The following is a 21,026-nucleotide window of genomic DNA, read 5'->3' as shown; positions in this document are numbered from 1 at the left end:
TGTTTCAATAACATCCCCCTCAATCTTCTAAATTCCAGAGAGTATAAGCCTAGCCTATCCAGTCTTTCATCATATGAAAGTCCTGCCATCCCAGGAATCAATCTGGTGAACCTTCTTTGTACTCCCTCTATGGCAAGAATGTCTTTCCTCAGATTAGGGGACCAAAACTGCACACAATACTCCAGGTGTGGTCTCACCAAGGCCTTGTATAACTGCAGTAGTACCTCCCTGCTCCTGTACTCGAATCCTCTTGCTATGAATGCCAGTATACTGCCTGCTGTACCTGCATACCCACTTTCAATGATTGGTGTACAATGACACCCAGGTCTCGTTGCACCTCCCCTTTTCCTAATCAGCCACCATTCAGATAATAATCTGTTTTCCTGTTCTTGCCACCAAAGTGGATAACCTCACATTTATCCACATTAAATTGCATCTGCCATGAATTTGCCCACTCACCTAACCTATCCAAGTCACCCTGCATCTTCTTAGCATCCTCCTCACAGTTAACACTGCCACCCAGCTTCATGTCATCTGCAAACTTGGAGATGCTGCATTTAATTCCCTCGTCTAAGTCATTAATAGATACCATCACGAAGAGCAGACCCTGTCCCTGTGTCTGGGCTGATGTTTATGTTGTTGTGAGTGTTGCTTTGAGCCCAGCATCTGCAGATTATTTTGTGCTTACTCTATTCTGTCCATCTCTCCTCGACACTCTCAGTCGTGATGCAGGGTCTTGACTTTCTCTTCACAGAGGCTGCCCGACCCACCACGTTCCACAAGCAGATTGTTTCTGGTTCCGGATTCCAGCACCTGCAGCCTCTCATGTCTCCATTTCTGTTAATATACTGTTTCTGACCAAGACTGGCTAAAATTCAAGCCCAGAATATTAAAAATCTGTGCTTGACTCCAAATTATATTGCATCCTTGATGACCTCTGGACATTTCAACCATTGATGTGCTTTGAAGGGCAGACGGTGTAATGCAGGAATGTCAGCAGACAGCAGGATAATGAGCTGAAGCTGTATGTGCATGATGGTGTCTGATTAAACATAAACATCAGCCCAGACACAGGGACAGGGTCTGCTCTTCGTGATGGTGTCTGATTAAACATAAACATCAGCCCAGACACAGGAACAGGGTCTGCTCTTCGTGATGGTGTCTGATTAAACATAAACATTGACCCAGACACAGGGACAGGGTCTGCTCTTCGTGATGGTGTCTGATTTAACATAAACACTGACCCAGACACAGGGACAGGGTCTGCTCTTCGTGATGGTGTCTGATTAATCATAAACATCAGCCCAGACACAGGGACAGGGTCTGCTCTTCGTGATGGTGTCTGATTAAACATAAACATCAGCCCAGACACAGGGACAGGGTCTGCTCTTCGTGATGGTGTCTGATTAAACATAAACATCAGCCCAGACACAGGGACAGGGTCTGCTCTTCGTGATGGTGTCTGATTAAACATAAACGCTGACCCAGACACAGGAACAGGGTCTGCTCTTCGTGATGGTGTCTGATTAAACATAAACACTGACCCAGACACAGGGACAGGGTCTGCTCTTCGTGATGGTGTCTGATTAAACATAAACATCAGCCCAGACACAGGGACAGGGCGTGATGGTGTCTGATTAAACATAAACACTGACCCAGACACAGGGACAGGGTCTGCTCTTCGTGATGGTGTCTGATTAAACATAAACATCAGCCCAGACACAGGGACAGGGTCTGCTCTTCGTGATGGTGTCCTGACGAAGGGTTCCGGCCTGAAACATCTATCGATCTTTTCCACGGATGCTGCCCGACCTGCTGAGGACAGAATAGAGTTGAGAGAGGGCTGTGAGACAGGGGCTGGAAGGTGATAGGTGAGGTGGGGGATGATGGGCAGATTAAGCCAGGTATGAGGAGGAGAGGGGACAGGTAGGGACTAAGACTGGGAGGTGAGGGCTACAGATATCGGTATATAGGAGGGTGACAAGTGGAACCTGATGAGGGAGGGATGCTGGGCAAATGAATCCAGGAAGCAAGGTTAAGAAGCTGGTTGATAGGACAGGGCAAGGGGGTGTTAGAAAGAAGGCAGGGTGTTGGAAAACCTGGGTGGGTGGATCAGAAAAAGAGAGAAAAGGATAATACAAGAGGTGCTGGTAAGTTGAAATTGGAAAATTCAGTGTTTAGACTATTGGGGTGTAGACTACCCAAGTCCCCTTCTGATCTCACACCAACCTGTCCACCGATGATTTCCCCCACTGCCAGAGCGAGCCCAAAAGTGCACTAGAAGAGCAATGCTTCATATTCTGCCTGGTTAGTCTACATCAGATCTCCCTCTGCCTCCACAGAGACTGCCTGACATACCAAGTCCCACCAGCAGTTTTTTTTGCATGGTGTTATTAGCTTCATTTCTAATTCTGGGGTCAATGGAACCAAGGCAGATTCGTAACATCCAACTGAGCAATCACCAGCTGGCTGTCAAGTACGCATAGGTTAAATTGTGCAGTGTGAGGAAGTCATGAAATTCTCTCCAAATGTTCTCTGTTCCCCTGGGATGGATGTTGATTTTGCATCTGCTGCCTCGATCACTGTGGTCATTTGTAATTTAGTGAACACCAGTGTTGGACAAGCCAGACCTAAATTGATCTAAATGTGAAATATCAGAACCTTCCTGATTTATGTTTATCAGTGTAACATCTCTTCAGCCTTCCTACAAATATGCTTTGAATATTCCATTGCTTGTTGAATATTTAATTATGTGTTTCATGGAAAGATAAATGGGTGAACCAGCCCTGGCTAGGTCAGGATGTAACGCACCAGCACTGTGAAGAACCTGTTCCCATTGGCGGAAGGGTTGCTGGCAAATCACTTCGAGTATTGTGCCCAGAGTGGTCACAGATGGAATTCACTGCCTGGAACCAGGTTCACTTCTTGTGTCTAGAGATGAAATGGTGAGATATTTAAGGACATTTTGAGGAAAGAGCTGTTGAAAAGAACTAACACACCCAAAATGCTGGAGGACCTCAACATGTCAGGCAGCATCTATGGAGAGGAATAAACAGTCAAAACTTTGGACCAAGGCACTTCATAGACCATACAGCACAGTACAGGGTCTTCCACACATGATGTTGTGCAAGCCTTTTAACCTACTTTAAGATCAACTTAACACCACCCTCCCACATAGCCCCTATCAGGACTGGAAAGGAATGGGCAGAAGCCAGAATAAAAGGATAGTAGGAGAGGAAGGAGTACAAGCTGGCAGGTTGGTGAGACCAGGTGAGGGGGAAGGTAGATTGGTTGGGGGAGAGGGGAAATGAGAAGCTGGGAGGTGATAGGTAAAGGGCTGAAGAAGAAGGAATTTGATAGGCGTGGACAGTGGACTATGGGAGAAAGGGAAGGAGGGGGGTAACCAGAGAAAGGTGATGGGCAGGTCATGAGGGCAGGGGAGGCGAACTGAAGGGGTGAGAGGGTAACCAAAAAGGAGAATGGAAAAAGAGAAGAAGGTGGTAGATGGTTGGTGTAAAAAAAAAGGGAAGAGTGATTACCAGAAGTTAGAGAAATCAATGTTCATGCCATCAGGTCAGATGGAGTGTGAGATATTTCTACTCCAGCCTCATCATGGACAGACAGTTCTAATGGGAAGTTGAAGTGAAATGAATGGCCACTGGGAGATCCTGACAGTTGCAATAGACAGAGTGAAGGTAGATTCATATCCAGTGATCCCCGTGTGGCCTTCTCTTCATTAGTGAGCTGATGCAAATTGAGGATCTACTTCATTGAGTGCCCTCAAAACTGCTTAATTCCCTCTGTTGATGCTGTCTGGGTTTTTCCAACATTTTGCTTGTGTTGGTCTGGATTTCCAGCAGAACCTCCCATGTCTCTGGAGAACAGCACTAACTGGGTTCCTCTTGCAGACAGAAGGCATGGGCTAGGTGGTCTCCTGTGTTATACCAGTTTATTACTGGTGATGACATGAGGCCCATCTGTTGATCATGCACTAAAATCCACAGGGCACTGATAATTAGGAAATAATCTATAGATCTGGTGTAATAACCTGTGATGTTCAGCAAAATACAATTTGCATGGTAAAATTGTTTCTCTCGGAAGGATTGAAGATTGAAGTGCTTCTGATCCATGGCTCTTTCAGAATGGCATGGAATGTAGGTTTTTAATAATTGGGAAGTATGAATTTTTTTTAGAGAAAGAGCTGGCAGCTGTGCTAGGGAATGAAGAATTGCCCGTCTGCTCCTGCATGCTCTATAAATTGTGGCTTAGGGCCACTAGAGTAAAAGCAGTTTAAACCCTAGACCTGGAATAGTCACTGATAATCAGTCAGCTCCACATAACACAGGCTAGATGAAAACGACAGAAAGACATGCACCCATCAAATGCCTTCCGCCATCTCAGGATGCCCGTTAGTCAACACAACCTCTTTCAAACCCTGACCGAAGTTCCTACCACGTACAGCTCCTGTCTTTTGTGTAAATTGTAAATTATTTCCCAGCTGGAGCTCGCCAGTCTGAGATTTTAATAATAAGAAGCAAATATTGGAACACTTCTCCAAGTACTTTTAAAAAGTAAGCATTTTCTCCTATATTTTATGTGAAGTTGGGAAAGGTTTTTTGAGATAAAAGTCAATGACAAGAATAATTACTGCTCACCATATTTGGCAGGAATATGGGAATCTGTCATTTTGTAAATGGTTAAGGTTTTGAAGTAACAGGGTGTTTGGAGCTTTGACATAAGAACAGAAATTCACTGTTGTCTAGTGACAGAGGGTTTTCAATTGAAGTTGGGAAGGCTGTTGTATAAGGTCTGGTCATTTCATTTGGTCTGTTCTCTGCCATGCCAGGAGGCTGATAATGAAAGCAGCAATAAAGGAAGCCAATGCCATGAGAGTTATCTCACAGCCACAGATACTGGATAAACTGAAGGAGGCAGAATCACTCTTGGATGGCATTCAGAAAGGACTCAGTGAATATTTAGAAAAGAAAAGGCTCTTCTTCCCTCGGTAAATAAAAACCAGACTTTCCAGTTTTGGACCGTCTTTTATTAGGCAGCATTAACTTTGTTACTTGATCATAAGAGGCTTCCTTTTTCCCTCTCCCCAGCTTCTTCTTCCTTTCCAATGATGAACTGCTGGAAATTCTCTCCGAGACGAGGGACCCACTTCGAGTCCAGCCTCACCTCAAGAAGTGCTTTGAAGGGATTGCCCGACTCACCTTCACCGCAGAGGAGGAGGTCAGCCACATCGAGTCAGCAGAAGGCGAACGACTGGAACTTGACCTCCGCATTGTCCCAGCCAGGGCCAAGGGCCTGGTGGAGAAGTGGCTGCAAGAGGTAGGGTAGATACCCAGCTTCCAGTGCGGTCAGCTGGAGCGAATTAGCACTGTACACACCCACACACCCTGGTTTACTAACCTCCTCACACACAGCACCCCTCCCCATGCTTCTTCCCTGGGACAGCTGGGACAGATTTTGCATGAGAGTGCATTGAGCTGTTGCTTCGCTCGGGTTTTAAACTTGTGAGGTATGTACCTCATGCATTTTGGCAAGAGTCCATGATTCAGATGCAATGTTCCCTCTAATTTGTAATGACCAGTGTGGGCAAAAACCTTGTGCTGTGCAAATTTTTGTCCAGTGACAACAACATGTTTGCAACGAATAATTTCTTCAATTAAAAACAGTATAAATAAGCCAACTCTAAAATCTGGCTTATTTATACTGTTTTTATTATAATCACAAACTCCCCGTTGTCATCAGAAACCGGAAAAGGATATGTGATTGTGTATGATTATGCAATATGCCAACGAGGTAGAGGTGACAAACTTCTGTGCGCAGTTTAAATTCCTATGTACACTGGTGGCAAAAGATGTGGACGCACACGCGCACACCTTAGAGGGAACATCGGGTGGGGTGGGTAATGACATAACCGTTCCTTTCTGTTCAAAACCTGCATAGAATGTGTTGAACTCATCAGGTGGAGATGTTCTGTCGCCAGTGTCGTTGCTTGACTTGGTTTTATAGCCCATATGGCTTATAAGCCCTGCTGGTCTGCCTCTCGAATTTGGGCTAGTACTATCTTTTGACATCTCTGAAGCTTTACAGAGGTTTTATCTCCATTTTTCAGTGAAGTTCAGGGTCACCTGATTTGAAGGCTGCAGACCTACAGTAGACCAGTGGGTAGTGGATTTCCCAGTTCATCCACGGTTTCTGGTTTTGCACACCCAGATTGTCTTCTTTGGTTATGCAGTCCTCCGTACACTTGCTGATGAAGTCTGTGACAGTGGGACACACAGCTGGCTGCTGGGTCTCTGAACATGGGCTACTGACTCAAAGTATTCGTGTAGAAGCTCATCTGTTTCCTCAGACAAGCCCTGTGTGACTTGCTGTTCCAGCTTCTGTTTGTATGCCGGGTGGAGAGTGTCTCGGTAGGTATCCTTAATGGTTGATGAGCAATAGTCAAGAGTGTTTGGGTCCGGAGACATGCTGATAGTGTTTTGGCAACCCAGCCTTGGCTGAAGTTGCTGACAATGATGAAGAGTGAATCCCATTTCAAGGCTGTAAATCACTGAGTATCGTTCATTGAGTCCACGGTACACTCCACCTGGGGTGGGATGTTGACTGCCAACAGGGGAGCTAAAGTGAACGCCCATGGCAGGCAGTATGAACTGCCATGCTTGGACTTGTTAAGGGCTTGGGCAAGGTGGAATTTGTTAAAATTGCTCAGGAAAGGTTCCTTAGGCAATGTATATCTCTCTCTCTCTCTCTCTGGCTATCCATCCCATAGGATGATGAAGGTTCCTTCCAGTCAGTTAGTGAGGTTTATACCCCACTCCTCAGAAAGGAACAGCGTGTGCGTGAGTGGATTTTAGGTAAGTAAGGGGTTGCACAGGTCCAGACCCACCCTCTCGACATCCCCTCCCGGATCCAGTGACATGGTGGGGTCCAAGACGGCTGGGGGATGTTCTATTGCAGTGAATGGCCAGACCAAGCTTCGATGCAAGGGATGCCCCTTTCCGCACTTCATGGCACGTGTTTGCTAGATGGCCGTTGACCCTACGAGAGAGTTCATCCGCCCTTTGACAGGTCTTGTTTCTCGGCCTGCAGAGTGTCTAGCCACCCTCCTCACCAGGCAAGCCCGGTGGGGGAGCTGGTTTAGTCACCGACCACCCGACCATGCAACGGGTAGTACTGGGTTACGTGGTACCAGTAGCACTCAGACCAGTGACCTGCCATGTAATGTATAGAGAGCCTTACTAGTGAGAGGGCAAAACTCAACCTACTCTTGGGTAATGGGGCAATTGAACAAGTGACTGTGCAACCAGTGGGGAGCACTTTAGCACCAGTGGCAATAATTCTATTAGTTTTAACTTAGTCATGGAACAGATATGGTTCACGGGTTTAAGTTCTAAATTGGAGAAAGGAAAAGATTGACAGTATGAGACAGGAGCGTACAAAGGTTAATTAGAGTAGGTTGTTTAGATAAGGTAGAATTTGCTAGGTGCATCCAAATGATATGTGGATAGTCGAACTAGAAGGGATGGGGTGTATATTGGACTTCATGTTAGGAAATGAATAGAGCCATGAGGGAACATTAAGAAAACAGTGATCACATCTTCTTATGGTTTAAGACAGCTGTGAATAAGGGAAGCATGGACATTCTGGGGAAGCACTAAATGGAATTGGGGCAAACTGTGAGGGTGTTAGGCAGGGGAAGTACTAAATATGATGGGAGGTGATGGGGAGTACCCCGGCGGCTGTGCCCCTTAACAACAGGTACTCCTGTTTGAGTACTGTTGGGGAGGACAGCTTACCCGGGGGAAGCGACAGTGGCCCTGCCTCCGGCACAGAGTCTGGCCCTGTAGCTCAGAAGGGTAGGGCAAGGAAGAGGAGGGCAGTTGTGATAGGGGACTCGATAGTAAGGGGGTCAGATAGGTGATTCTGTGGACGCAGTCCAGAGACTCGGATGGTAGTTTGCCTCCCTGGTGCCAGGGTCCGGGATATTTCTGATCGTGTCCAAGATATCCTGAAGTGGGAGGGTGAAGAGCCAGAGGTCCTGGTACATATAGGTACCAATGACATAGGTAGGAAAAGGGATGAGGTCCTGAAAGAAGAATATAGGGAGCTAGGAAGGGAGTTGAGAAAAAGGACCGCAAAGGTAGTAATCTCGGGATTACTGCCTGTGCCACGCGACAGTGAGAGTAGGAATGCGATGAGGTGGAGGATAAATGCGTGGCTGAGGGATTGGAGCAGGGGGCAGGGATTCAAGTTTTTGGATCATTGGGACCTCTTTTGGCGCAGGTGTGACCTGTACAAAAAGGACGGGTTACACTTAAATCCTAGGGGGACCAATATCCTGGCAGGGAGATTAGCGGGGGCTACTGAGGTGACTTTAAACTAGAATGGTTGGGGGGTGGGAATCAAATTAAAGCGGCTAGGTGTGAGGAGGTTAGTTCACAACAGAGGGATGGGAACCAGTGCAGAGAGACAGAGGGGTGTAAAGTGAGCGTAGAAGCAAAAAGTACAAAGGGGAAAAGTAAAAGTGGCAGGCCGACAAATCCAGGGCAAGCATTAAAAAGGGCTAAGAGAGTTGTAAAAGAGCGCCTGAAGGCTTTATGTGTCAATGCAAGGAGCATTCGTAATAAGGTGGATGAATTGAAAGTGCAGATTGTTATTAATGATTATGATATAGTTGGGATCACAGAGACATGGCTCCAGGGTGACCAGGGATGGGAGCTCAACGTTCAGGGATATTCAATATTCAGGAGGGATAGACATGAAGGAAGGGGAGGTGGGGTGGCGTTGCTGGTTAAAAAAGAGATTAACGCAATAGAAAGGAAGGACATAAGCCGGGAAGATGTGGAATCGATATGGGTAGAGCTGCGTAACACTAAGGGGCAGAAGACGCTGGTGGGAGTTGTGTACAGGCCACCTAACAGTAGTAGTGAGGTCGGAGATGGTATTAAACAGGAAATTAGAAATGTGTGCAATAAAGGAACAGCAGTTATAATGGGTGACTTCAATCTACATGTAGACTGGGTGAACCAAATTGGTAAAGGTGCTGAGGAAGAGGATTTCTTGGAATGTATGCGGGATGGTTTTTTGAACCAACATGTCGAGGAACCGACTAGAGAGCAGGCTATTCTGGACTGGGTTTTGAGCAATGAGGAAGGGTTAATTAGCGATCTTGTCGTGAGAGGCCCCTTGGGTAAGAGTGACCATAATATGGTGGAATTCTTCATTAACATGGAGAGTGACGTAGTTAATTCAGAAACAAAGGTTCTGAACTTAAAGAGGGGTAACTTTGAAGGTATGAGACGTGAATTAGCTAAGATAGACTGGCAAATGACACTTCAAGGATTGACGGTGGATATGCAATGGCAGGCATTTAAAGGTTGCATGGATGAACTACAACAATTGTTCATCCCAGTTTGGCAAAAGAGTAAATCAAGGAAGGTAGTGCACCCGTGGCTGACAAGAGAAATTAGGGATAGTATCAATTCCAAAGAAGTAGCATACAAATTAGCCAGAGAAAGTGGCTCACCTGAGGACTGGGAGAAATTCAGAGTTCAGCAGAGGAGGACAAAGGGCTTAATTAGGAAGGGGAAAAAAGATTATGAGAGAAAACTGGCAGAGAACATAAAAACGGAGTGTAAAAGCTTTTATAGATATGTAAAAAGGAAAAGACTGATAAAGACAAATGTAGGTCCCCTGCAAACAGAAACAGGTGAATTGATTATGGGGAGCAAGGACATGGCAGACCAATTGAATAATTACTTTGGTTCTGTCTTCACTAAGGAGGACATAAATAATCTTCCAGAAATAGTAAGGGACAGAGGGTCCAGTGAGATGGAGGAACTGAGCGAAATACATGTTAGTAGGGAAGTGGTGTTAGGTAAATTGAAGGGATTGAAGGCAGATAAATCCCCAGGGCCAGATGGTCTGCATCCCAGAGTGCTTAAGGAAGTGGCCCAAGAAATAGTGGATGCATTAGTGATAATTTTTCAAAACTCGTTAGATTCTGGACTAGTTCCTGAGGATTGGAGGGTGGCTAATGTAACCCCACTTTTTAAAAAAGGAGGGAGAGAGAAACCGGGGAATTATAGGCCGGTTAGCCTAACGTCGGTGGTGGGGAAACTGATGGAGTCAGTTATCAAGGATGTGATAACAGCACATTTGGAAAGCAGTGAAATGATCGGACAAAGTCAGCATGGATTTGTGAAAGGAAAATCATGTCTGACGAATCTCATAGAATTTTTTGAGGATGTAACTAGTAGAGTGGATAGGGGAGAACCAGTGGATGTGGTATATTTGGATTTTCAAAAGGCTTTTGACAAGGTCCCACACAGGAGATTAGTGTGCAAACTTAAAGCACACGGTATTGGGGGTAAGGTATTGGTGTGGGTGGAGAATTGGTTAGCAGACAGGAAGCAAAGAGTGGGAATAAACGGGACCTTTTCAGAATGGCAGGCGGTGACTAGTGGGGTACCGCAAGGCTCAGTGCTGGGACCCCAGTTGTTTACAATATATATTAATGACTTGGATGAGGGAATTAAATGCAGCATCTCCAAGTTTGCAGATGACACGAAGCTGGGTGGCAGTGTTAGCAGTGAGGAGGATGCTGAGAGGATGCAGGGTGACTTGGATAGGTTGGGTGAGTGGGCAAACTCATGGCAGATGCAATTTAATGTGGATAAATGTGAAGTTATCCACTTTGGTGGCAAAAATAGGAAAACAGATTATTATCTGAATGGTGGCCGATTAGGAAAAGGGGAGGTGCAACGAGACCTGGGTGTCATTATACACCAGTCATTGAAAGTGGGCATGCAGGTACAGCAGGCGGTGAAAAAGGCGAACGGTATGCTGGCATTTATAGCGAGAGGATTCGAGTACAGGAGCAGGGAGGTACTACTGCAGTTGTACAAGGCCTTGGTGAGACCACACCTGGAGTATTGTGTGCAGTTTTGGTCCCCTAATCTGAGGAAAGACATCTTTGCCATAGAGGGAGTACAAAGAAGGTTCACCAGATTGATTCCTGGGATGGCAGGTCTTTCATATGAAGAAAGACTGGATGAACTGGGCTTGTACTCGTTGGAATTTAGAAGATTGAGGGGGGATCTGATTGAAACGTATAAGATCCTAAAGGGATTGGATAGGCTAGATGCGGGAAGATTGTTCCCGATGTTGGGGAGGTCTAGAACGAGGGGTCACAGTTTGAGGATAGAGGGGAAGCCTTTTAGGACCGAGGTTAGGAAAAACTTCTTCACACAGAGAGTGGTGAATCTGTGGAATTCTCTGCCACAGCAAACTGTTGAGGCCAGTTCATTAGCTATGTTTAAAAGGAAGTTAGATATGGCCCTTGTGGCTACAGGGGTCAGGGGGTATGGAGGGAAGGCTGGGTTCTGAGTTGGATGATCAGCCATGATCATAATAAATGGCGGTGCAGGCTCGAAGGGCCGAATGGCCTACTCCTGCACCTATTTTCTATGTTTCTATGTTTCTATGATTGGGGCAAACTGTGAGGGTGTTAGGCAGGGGAAGCACTAAATGGAATTGGGGCAAACTGTGAGGGTGTTAGGCAGGGGAAGTACTAAATATGATTGGGGCAAACTGTGAGGGTGTTAGGCAGGGGAAGCACTAAATGGAATTGGGGCAAACTGTGAGGGTATTGGACAGGGGAAGTACTAAACGGGATAGGGGCAAACTGTGAGGGTATTGGACAGGAAATTCAGAGTCCATTGGGAACAGCTGTTTTGGGGCAAGTCCACATCTGACATGTGGAGGGTGTTTAAAGACAAACTCAACAAAGTGCAGGACAGGTAGGTTCCAGGACATAGGAAGTACAAGGGTGGCAAGGTCAGGGAAACCTGGATATAAGAGAAAATTTGTAGGACCACGTGAGGAAAAAAGATGGAATATGTACGCTTGGAGGCAAGGGACATAAGCGATGTCCTAAATGCATATCTTGCATTGGTATTTACCAATGAGGATCGTGATGTCAATGTTGAGCATGTTAAAGTGCCAGGCCATTTTGAGGTTAGTAAGTGGCAGATGACAGCAAGATTGGTGGCATTGTGGATTATGTAGAAGATTGTCAATGGATAGAGTGGAACATAGATTAGTTGCAGATATGGGCAGAGAATTGTCAGGTGAAATTTAATCAGTATCTAACTGTGTTGATGTACAGAGGGATCTTGGGGTACACGTCCACAGCTCCCCAAAAGTGTCTGCATAGGTTGATAGGGTTGTCAAGAAGGCATATGGCATATTTGCCTTAATTGTCAAGGCACTGAGTTGAAGAGTTAAGAAGTTACATTGCAGCTTTGGGTTAGGCTGTGACTGGAAAGTGACATTCAGTTCTTTTCTCCCAGTGTAGTCGATGTGGAGGCTTTGGAGAGAGTGCCAAAGAGGTTCACCAGGATGCTGGCTGAAGAGGGCCTGTGCTCTGAGGAGATATTAGGAAAACTTGGGTTGTTTTCTTTGGAGCAGCAGGGATGGTGGTGGAAGCTGATATCACAGGGTATCAGAGGCTCTTAGATAGGCAGATGAATGTAAGGATATGGACCATGTACAGACAGAAGCAATTAGTGTAATTGAGTAACATCGCTTTAATTAGTTCAACACAGCACTGTGGCCAAAGTTCTGTGAAGGAGGAACATTTGCTCATTCAGGACTCTGTCAGATACAGCACAGCTGTTCAAGTCAGTGTGTGGGCTAGGCAAGGAGGTGAGACAACAGGAGGTGTGATTAACTGAAGTAATATCAGAATGTCACACTGTTCCCTCAGTACACTTCGCCCTGCCTCATCTCAGCTTTCTAGTCGTTGCCATGACTAAGATTTCCGGCTGGTCCTTTTGATGGTCCAGATTTTAACCGACAACACATATGGATACAATGACATTATAGGTCAGCTTGTGCCTTCAGAGCTGAAGCAGTAACAAAGATGATTGTACATCTGTCCTGTGTGTCGGTTAGATGTCCTGCTACCCCATTGCTCTGTCCTTTGGACGAACAGCATATCAGAGCAGGGACTGCCTGACATCTAATGAATCTAATACCATTTTACCCATCAGTGCTTCGGATTGAGCAGTGCTGTGTTGGATCCTGATATTTTATGATCTAAAGGTTCTTCTGAAGTCAAGAACGAGGCATAAAACTCATTGTTTACAATGATTTTATTCATTGTTACAAGAGAGGAAAATGAATAAGAAAGAGGAGACAAGAGAGCAAAGAAAAAGACGAGGGAAAAAGCAGCCGTAGTGTCTCATACTCAGGCTCGAGATAACAAACTCCCAATGATAACAGCGGAGCTGCAAAGTAGCCAGATTCAAATGAGATTTGATGCCTGCAACCGAAAACTAAGAAACATCCTGAAAAAATACAGAAGCAATTGCACCATAATTACAGGAAAAATCACTGAACAGTTCCATGTATATAGGTGATTACATTATATAAAAATACAAGCAAGCAGAGGAAAATTAGACTACAAGGACTTATGCACCCCAGTCCAGCAACTGGAAGGCAGGGAGCTAGGCAGCTCCATGTTTTTCCAGCTTTGGCCCTCTGAATTCTCCCCCACCTCTGCTCCAAATGTCAGCCCTGCCTCCAGCTGGCTAGGCTCACAAAGGCGTTCAGTAAGATTACTGAATATTTATTTCCTTAAAACATTAACCTTCATGTAATTTAGAACTTTGTCCCCATGGCATCCAGGAGCTCGTCTCTCACAGCTTAGATCACTGGTTAGTTTCAGTTCAGGGTGGTTTCTGCAGTGCCGACTCTGCGCAGGGGGGCCCTGACATCAGCGATGAGTCACTGATGAATCTCACTGTTATCTGTTTGATCAGATGGAGATGTTGTCCTGTAAGGTTGTGTGAAATGACTGTTGTCAGACAGAAAGAAAACAAGCTGAAGAAAGCAGTCAATGCTGAGAGTATGAAGATGGACTCACTGCTGTGCTCTATGGCTTTTTATTCCTATGTGATTGGGATGCGACTCACGTAGGGACAGAAGCCATGAAGTGCTCAGTGACGGACTCCACAGGAACAACAGAGTGAGCAGTGTGATACCAGCCCAGGACCACCGAAGATACCACAGACCCATCACCCCGCCACTCCCCGTGAACTCTGTCCCCTCACCCTTCACTGGATCCCCACAGACACCTGTAGACCCCTCATCCTACCTCGGACCTCCAGGGATACCACAGACTCCTCACCCTTCCTGGAGCCCTGGAGGGACCATAATCCCCTCTCCTTGATCCTGGAGCACCAGAGATATCAGAGACCTCTCACCCAGCCCCGGACCTGGTAACAGGATTATTTATCAGCTCCTCACCAACGAGCAAGGGCTGACGTACGCTGGGTTAGGGGACATTTCTACACTCAACGTGTGTCAGTGTGTCACAGGTACACTGGGCATTGTCACTCATTGCTTCTACACACCTTATATTCTAGCAAAGGCATTCAGAAGTGGTCTAATGAATTTGTTTAATTTACTTTAATAGTTCATTACTAGGGTAATTTAAAGAATACCAATGATTTAATTTCTATTTAATATATTGAAATATTCCCAACTCAAAACATTAGCTTGGTCATGATGAGATGATAACCATAGCTACCCTACCCCTCAGAGTGGAGGGCCAATGCAAATATGGTCGACACAGGACCTCCATTCGTTCCAGGTTTGATATACCATTGTAGTGAACCCACCACCCACTGTGTCTCCATTCAGTACAGTCATCGTGCGTGCGGCCGCTGGGTACGGTCACCGTGTGTGTGTGTGATCTCCCGGTACGGTCACCATGTGTGTGATCCGTCGGTACAGTCACCGTGTGTGTGATCTCACGGTACAGTCACCGTGTGTGTGTGATCTCTCGGTACGGTCACCGTTTGTGTGATCTCACGGTACGGTCACCGTGTGTGTGTGCGTGTGATCTCTTGGTACGGTCACCGTGTGTGTGTGATCTCTCGGTACGGTCACCGTTTGTGTGATCTCACGGTATGGTCACCGTGTGCGTGTGATCGCTTGGTACGGTCACCGTGTGTGTGATCTCACGGTACGGTCACCGTGTGTGTGTGATCTCTCCGTACAGTCACCGTGTGTGTGTCTGATCTCATGGTATGGTCACCGTGTGTGTGGGATCTCTCGGTACGGTCACCATGTGTGTGTGATCTCTCGGTATGGTCACCGTTTGTGTGATCTCTCGGTACTGTCACCATGTGTGTCATCTCACGGTACGGTCACCGTGTGTGTGTGATCTCACGGTACGGTCACCGTTTGTGTGATCTCTCGGTACTGTCACTGTGTGTGTCATCTCACGGTACGGTCACCGTGTGTGTGTGATCTCTCGGTACAGTCACCGTGTGTGTGATCTCTCGGTACGGTCACCGTGTGTGTGTGATCTCTCCGTACAGTCACCGTGTGTGATCTCTCGGTACGGTCACCGTGTGTGTGTGATCTCTCGGTACGGTCACCGTGTGTGTGTGATCTCTCCGTACAGTCACCGTGTGTGTGATCTCTCGGTACGGTCACCGTGTGTGTGTGATCTCTCCGTACAGTCACCGTGTGTGATCTCTCGGTACGGTCACCGTGTGTGTGTGATCTCTCGGTACGGTCACCGTGTGTGTGTGATCTCTCCGTACAGTCACCGTGTGTGATCTCTCGGTACGGTCACCGTGTGTGTGTGTGATCTCTCCGTACAGTCACCGTGTGTGATCTCTCGGTACGGTCACCGTGTGTGTGTGATCTCTCGGTACGGTCACCGTGAGTGTGTGATCTCTCGGTACAGTCACCGTGTGTGTGATCTCTCGGTACGGTCACCGTGTGTGTGTGATCTCTCGGTACGATCACCGTGTGTGTGTGATCTCTCGGTACGGTCACCGTGAGTGTGTGATCTCTCGGTACGATCACCGTGTGTGTGTGATCTCTCGGTACGGTCACCGTGAGTGTGTGATCTCTCGGTACAGTCACCATGTGTGTGATCTCTCGGTACGGTCACCGTGTGTGTGTGATCTCTCGGTACGGTCACCGTGAGTGTGTGATCTCTCGGTACAGTCACCGTGTGTGTGATCTCTCGGTACGGTCACCGTGTGTGATCTCTCAGTGCGGTCACCGCGTGTGTGATCTCTCGGTACAGTCACCGTGTGTGTGATCTCTCGGTACGGTCACCGTGTGTGATCTCTCGGTGCGGTCACCGCGTGTGTGTGAACGCTCGGTATAGTCACCGTGTGTGTGTGATCTCTCCGTACAGTCACCATGTGTGATCTATCGGTGCGGTCACCGTGTGTGATCTCACGGTACGGTCACCGTGTGTGTGTGAGATCTCACGGTACGGTCACCGTGTGTGTGTGAACGCTCGGTACGGTCACCGTGTGTGTGTGATCTCTCGGTACGGTCACCGTGCGTCTGATCTCACGGTACGGTCAAACGTGTGTGTGTGATCTCTCGATACGGTCACCATGTGTGTGATCTCACGGTACGGTCACCGTGTGTGTGTGATCTCTCGGTGCGGTCACCGTGTGTGTGTGATCTCTCGGTGCGGTCACCGTGTGTGATCCCACAGTACGGTCACCGTGTGTGTGTGTGTGTGATCTCTCGGTACGGTCACCATGTGTGTGTGCGTGTGATCTCTCGGTACGGTCACCGTGTGTGTGTGATCTCTCGGTACGATCACCGTTTGTGTGATCTCTCGGTGCGGTCACCGTGTGTGTGATCTCTCGGTACGGTCACCGTGTGTGTGTGATCTCTCGGTACGATCACCGTTTGTGTGATCTCTCGGTACGGTCACCGTGTGTGTGTGATCTCTCGGTACGATCACCGTTTGTGTGATCTCTCGGTGCGGTCACCGTGTGTGTGATCTCTCGGTACGGTCACCGTGTGTGTGTGATCTCTCGGTGCGGTCACCGTTTGTGTGATCTCACGGTACGGTCACCGTGTGTGTGTGTGCGTGTGATCTCTTGGTACGGTCACCGTGTGTGTGTGATCTCTCGGTACGATCACCGTTTGTGTGATCTCTCGGTACGGTCACCGTGTGTGTGTGATCTCTCGGTACGATCACCGTTTGTGTGATCTCTCAGTGCGGTCACCATGTGTGTGATCTCTCGGTACGGTCACCGTGTGTGTGTGATCTCTCGGTGCGGTCACCGTTTGTGTGATCTCTCGGTGCGGTCACTGTGTGTGATCTCTCGGTGTAGTCACCGCGTGTGTGTGAACGCTCGGTACGGTCACCGTGTGTGTGTGTGATCTCTCGGTGCGGTCACCGCATGTGTGATCTCTTGGTATGGTCACTGTTTATGTGACCTCTCGGTATGGTAACTCTGTGTGTGTGACCACTCAGGATTTTCCTGGCTGTGTCCGCTACAAAAGTCAACTTGGAAAATTGTGCTGGCAGCTTGGTGGGTCATCCCTTTGCCTGGAGCACCACTCACTTCCTCTATCCGGGAGTGTATCTGAGTTCCACTGAGGAAGCCTGGCTAGCGAGCTACTGATGAAGGTTTCTGCCTGGCTGTGACGCAGGTGGGCCACGCTTCATGCAATTCTGTACCAGGGAAAGGAGGTAGCCATAAATCAGCCAGAGACCTCCATGGTCTGGTACCAGCTGGTCACTTAGGTTCCACCCACAGTTTTTGCCTGCAAGTCCCAGAAGAGGCTGGTGGATTTCTTCTGGAGCAGCAGGGGACCGTGTGTCTCTGCTATAGTCCTGAGTCTTCCGGTTCATCACTGGTGTGTGTACATACCCAGCTGGCAGCTCTCCAACTCAGCACCTCGCAGAAATAGCTGAACGCGGTGCACCGTCTGCGATGTCATGCACGAAGCAACACACTTTGTTTGCCAGGGATATTGCCTGCAGGGGGACAGATGGCAGCCAGCAGTGACCATTAGTGTGTGACCCTGCAGGGAGACAGATGGCACCCAGCAGTGACCATTAGTGTGTGACCCTGCAGGGAGACACATGGCTCCCAGCAGTGACCATTAGTGTGTGACCCTGCAGGGAGACACATGGCTCCCAGCAGTGACCATTAGTGTGTGACCCTGCAGGGAGACACATGGCTCCCAGCAGTGACCATTAGTGTGTGACCCTGCAGGGAGACACATGGCTCCCAGCAGTGACCATTAGTGTGTGACCCTGCAGGGGGACAGATGGCTCCCAGCAGTGACCATTAGTGTGTGGCCCTGCAGGAGCTGCCTCTGTTTTATTGAGAATTTAGTTCCGATCTAATACTAAGGCAACATCCACACTAGACCAGATAATTTTGAAAACACCCGTTTCACGTAAAAATGATAGGTGTCCACACCAAGCCTTTTTGAAAATACCTCCGTCCACATTAAAACGGGTATTTGGGCGAATCTCCTCCTACTGGGCATGTGCAGGACACACAGAAAACAAGCGACATGTTTGGTGTCGAATCTCGCTGTGGAAGTCCACGTTTGTCCAGTTACAGACTAGAAAAACTTAAAAGGAATTGCTTTTGGCTCTCACGCAGGAGAACTTAAAACTGAAAAAAACAAATGCTGGAGCGTGTGGAGGCAACCGACAGGGAGTTCACAGACAGTATGACCCGGCTGATGACGAACATTGAAAAACTGACTAACTCTGTTGCATTAAAAAAGCACCTTGTTAAATGTATAAAACATTGTCAGCATCAGTGTTATCTTGTATTTCCATACAATGTCACATTAGGCTGTTACACATCTATTGTCAGAGAAGTACTTGCATTAGTAGGTAAACCACCTTCATACAAGCAAGGACAGAAAACAGGGCAAAGTGAGTATACTTATTTATTCAGTAAGCTATGGGTCAAAGTATTTGGTGAGTACATTTCTAACACTTCTGGCTTCAGTCTCGTTGCCATAACCATATAACCATATAACAATTACAGCACGGAAACAGGCCATCTCGACCCTTCTAGTCTGTGCCAAACTCTTACTCTCACCTAGTCCCACCGACCTGCACTCAGCCCATAACCCTTCATTCCTTTCCTGTCCATATATCTATCCAATTTAACTTCAAATGACAACATCGAACCTGCCTCAACCACTTCTGCCGTCTATTCTGAAATTGTTAGATTGTGTGGGGGGTAATCGAGGCAGGGGTACATCAGATACCAGTGCCACTATTACAATTAACACCAATAATGTATCATGGGTCCCCACCATCCTCCAGTGACAGTGAGACCCTGGGAAATTATAATCATGAAATTCTTCTCCATCCTACTTTATCTTTTCCACTGAACGTAGTCTGACGGATTAGATCGGACTTGATGGCACAAGTGGCTCCACTCTCAGCTAACACAAAATCGAAGGCCATACCATTCTGCAAAGCACAGGTCTAGTAGCTACTATTTCAGTGGTTAATTCTTTTATCTGCAATTGTGTACCCTCCAGAGTTAAGGCAGTGCTCATTAGCTGAAGCCATCCGCATCAATTCTTGAGCTGCCCTGCCTGCCCCACATGTAGGAAGCATAATGACCCAGAACCTTTCTGTCCCTGTAATTGCCCTCTTCCTTCGCAGATGGGCAAGGGGGTTTGAGTCATGAGTGTAATGTCCCGCTGGTACAACAAATCGGGGGGACAGCACCCGGTCCAGTTAAGCGGTAACCGGGGGTAAGCTTGTTCCCTATATATCCAGTATGTGCCATTTAATAATCGCAGGGACCTTTCATAGTGCTGTGCTTACCCTGCCATAAATCAGTCTTTTCTCTGCACCTACTCCTTCCCATTAACTGACCCGTCTTGTTTGCCTGGCACCAGCACCTTTCAGTTGTTTGAGTAGCGGCATGAGATCTAGGCACGCAATGATTTGTTAAATTATAGTGAGGCATAGACGATCCCTCAGAGCAGTTTCCCTTAGAGAATACCAATCCAATCGACATCCATCTAGCTTGTTCTTCTGCTGATTATCTCCTCGCCGCCCCCCCCCCCCCACCTCTCCGTGTCCATTCCTTCCCTTTGTCCGGCCAGTAGTAGCTTTTAGAATGACTGGTTTTTAACTGAGGCATTCTCGCTCCTTCTCATTTAAGGGAATTGGCCATAAGGGTGCTCATATAGGGATCCCCATACACACCCAACAACTGACAACATTAGTCCCTGCGGTGTATTCATGAGCTAAGCCCATAGGTTTTCTCCGGCATAATAGTTCACACAACAAAAGTGATTTCTTCATCGTTCAGTTTTCTGTCTTCCCTTCAGGAGAAGATAACAGTTATTCTGCGAAGCAGCACTGTGTGATGTAAGATACGCCTTTCACGTATTAATGGGGGCAAATCTAAAACCTGAACGAAATGGTTTGTGTGAATGCAAGGGACACAGAAATCCAGAGAGAAGGTTAGAGGGAATCTGAGGAAGAACTTTATCTCCCGGAGGGGCTTTAGAATCTGGATCAGACTGCCTGAGGGGGTGACCAAGGCAGAGGCTCTCACTGAACTTAAAAACCATCTGGATGAATCAGCGAAGTACAACAGGCTCTAGACCAAACATGGATTAGACTGATACATGGGATTGGTAGAGGTGGGTACTCGATGGTCAGCACGGACATGATGAGTCGAAAGGCCTGTCTTTGTTTTATGATTCTGTTTTTGTAGTATTGGATGTTGAAAGCAATTGGTCTCAATTCAGGCTCAGTGTTGATGCAGAGCGCTGGAAGACAGACCACAACGATACACCTTGCAATATCGATCACTGGTAGAACATCTGAGTCACTAAGGGGGTGGAACAAAGTAATTGACTAGTCAATCCCCAGGATCTGAGATAATTGTTGCAGAATGAAATATCTTACACAGAACGTTCTGATTACTTAGTTGTCAAGGTTACTGGCACACCTAATGAAAAGGGCAGGAGTGAATCTGAAAACTCTCTCTGAGCAGTTTCTAAACCTCAACCTGTTCTTTCTGTCCCAGTTACCATGGCACCAAAGTTGATCTGTGCTATTGATAATATGCAAAGTAACCTGATAAGTCTGACAACCAAATATAAGCCTTTTGGTTATTCACGCATGTTGAATGTTGGCGGGCTGTCACAGCAGTTCACACCAGGTA

General features: G+C 47.2%; 1 protein-coding gene across 1 annotated transcript in view; it reads left to right on the top strand.

Moving 5' to 3' along the window:
- The window catches only part of LOC134359584 (dynein axonemal heavy chain 3-like), a 542,314-nt gene that overhangs the window by 89,150 nt on the left and 432,138 nt on the right, over nt 1-21,026 (top strand). The window contains exons 18-19 of the mRNA XM_063073083.1: nt 4,847-5,005; nt 5,106-5,334. Coding sequence (XP_062929153.1) covers nt 4,847-5,005; nt 5,106-5,334 — 388 coding nt within the window. The remainder of the gene's footprint in view (nt 1-4,846; nt 5,006-5,105; nt 5,335-21,026) is intronic.

The sequence above is a fragment of the Mobula hypostoma genome, chromosome 20 (genome assembly GCF_963921235.1).
Source record: "Mobula hypostoma chromosome 20, sMobHyp1.1, whole genome shotgun sequence".
NCBI classification, from domain to species: Eukaryota; Metazoa; Chordata; class Chondrichthyes; order Myliobatiformes; family Myliobatidae; genus Mobula; species Mobula hypostoma.
Note: the sequence above shows the minus strand (reverse complement) of the source record. Positions and strands in the feature narration are given on the sequence as shown.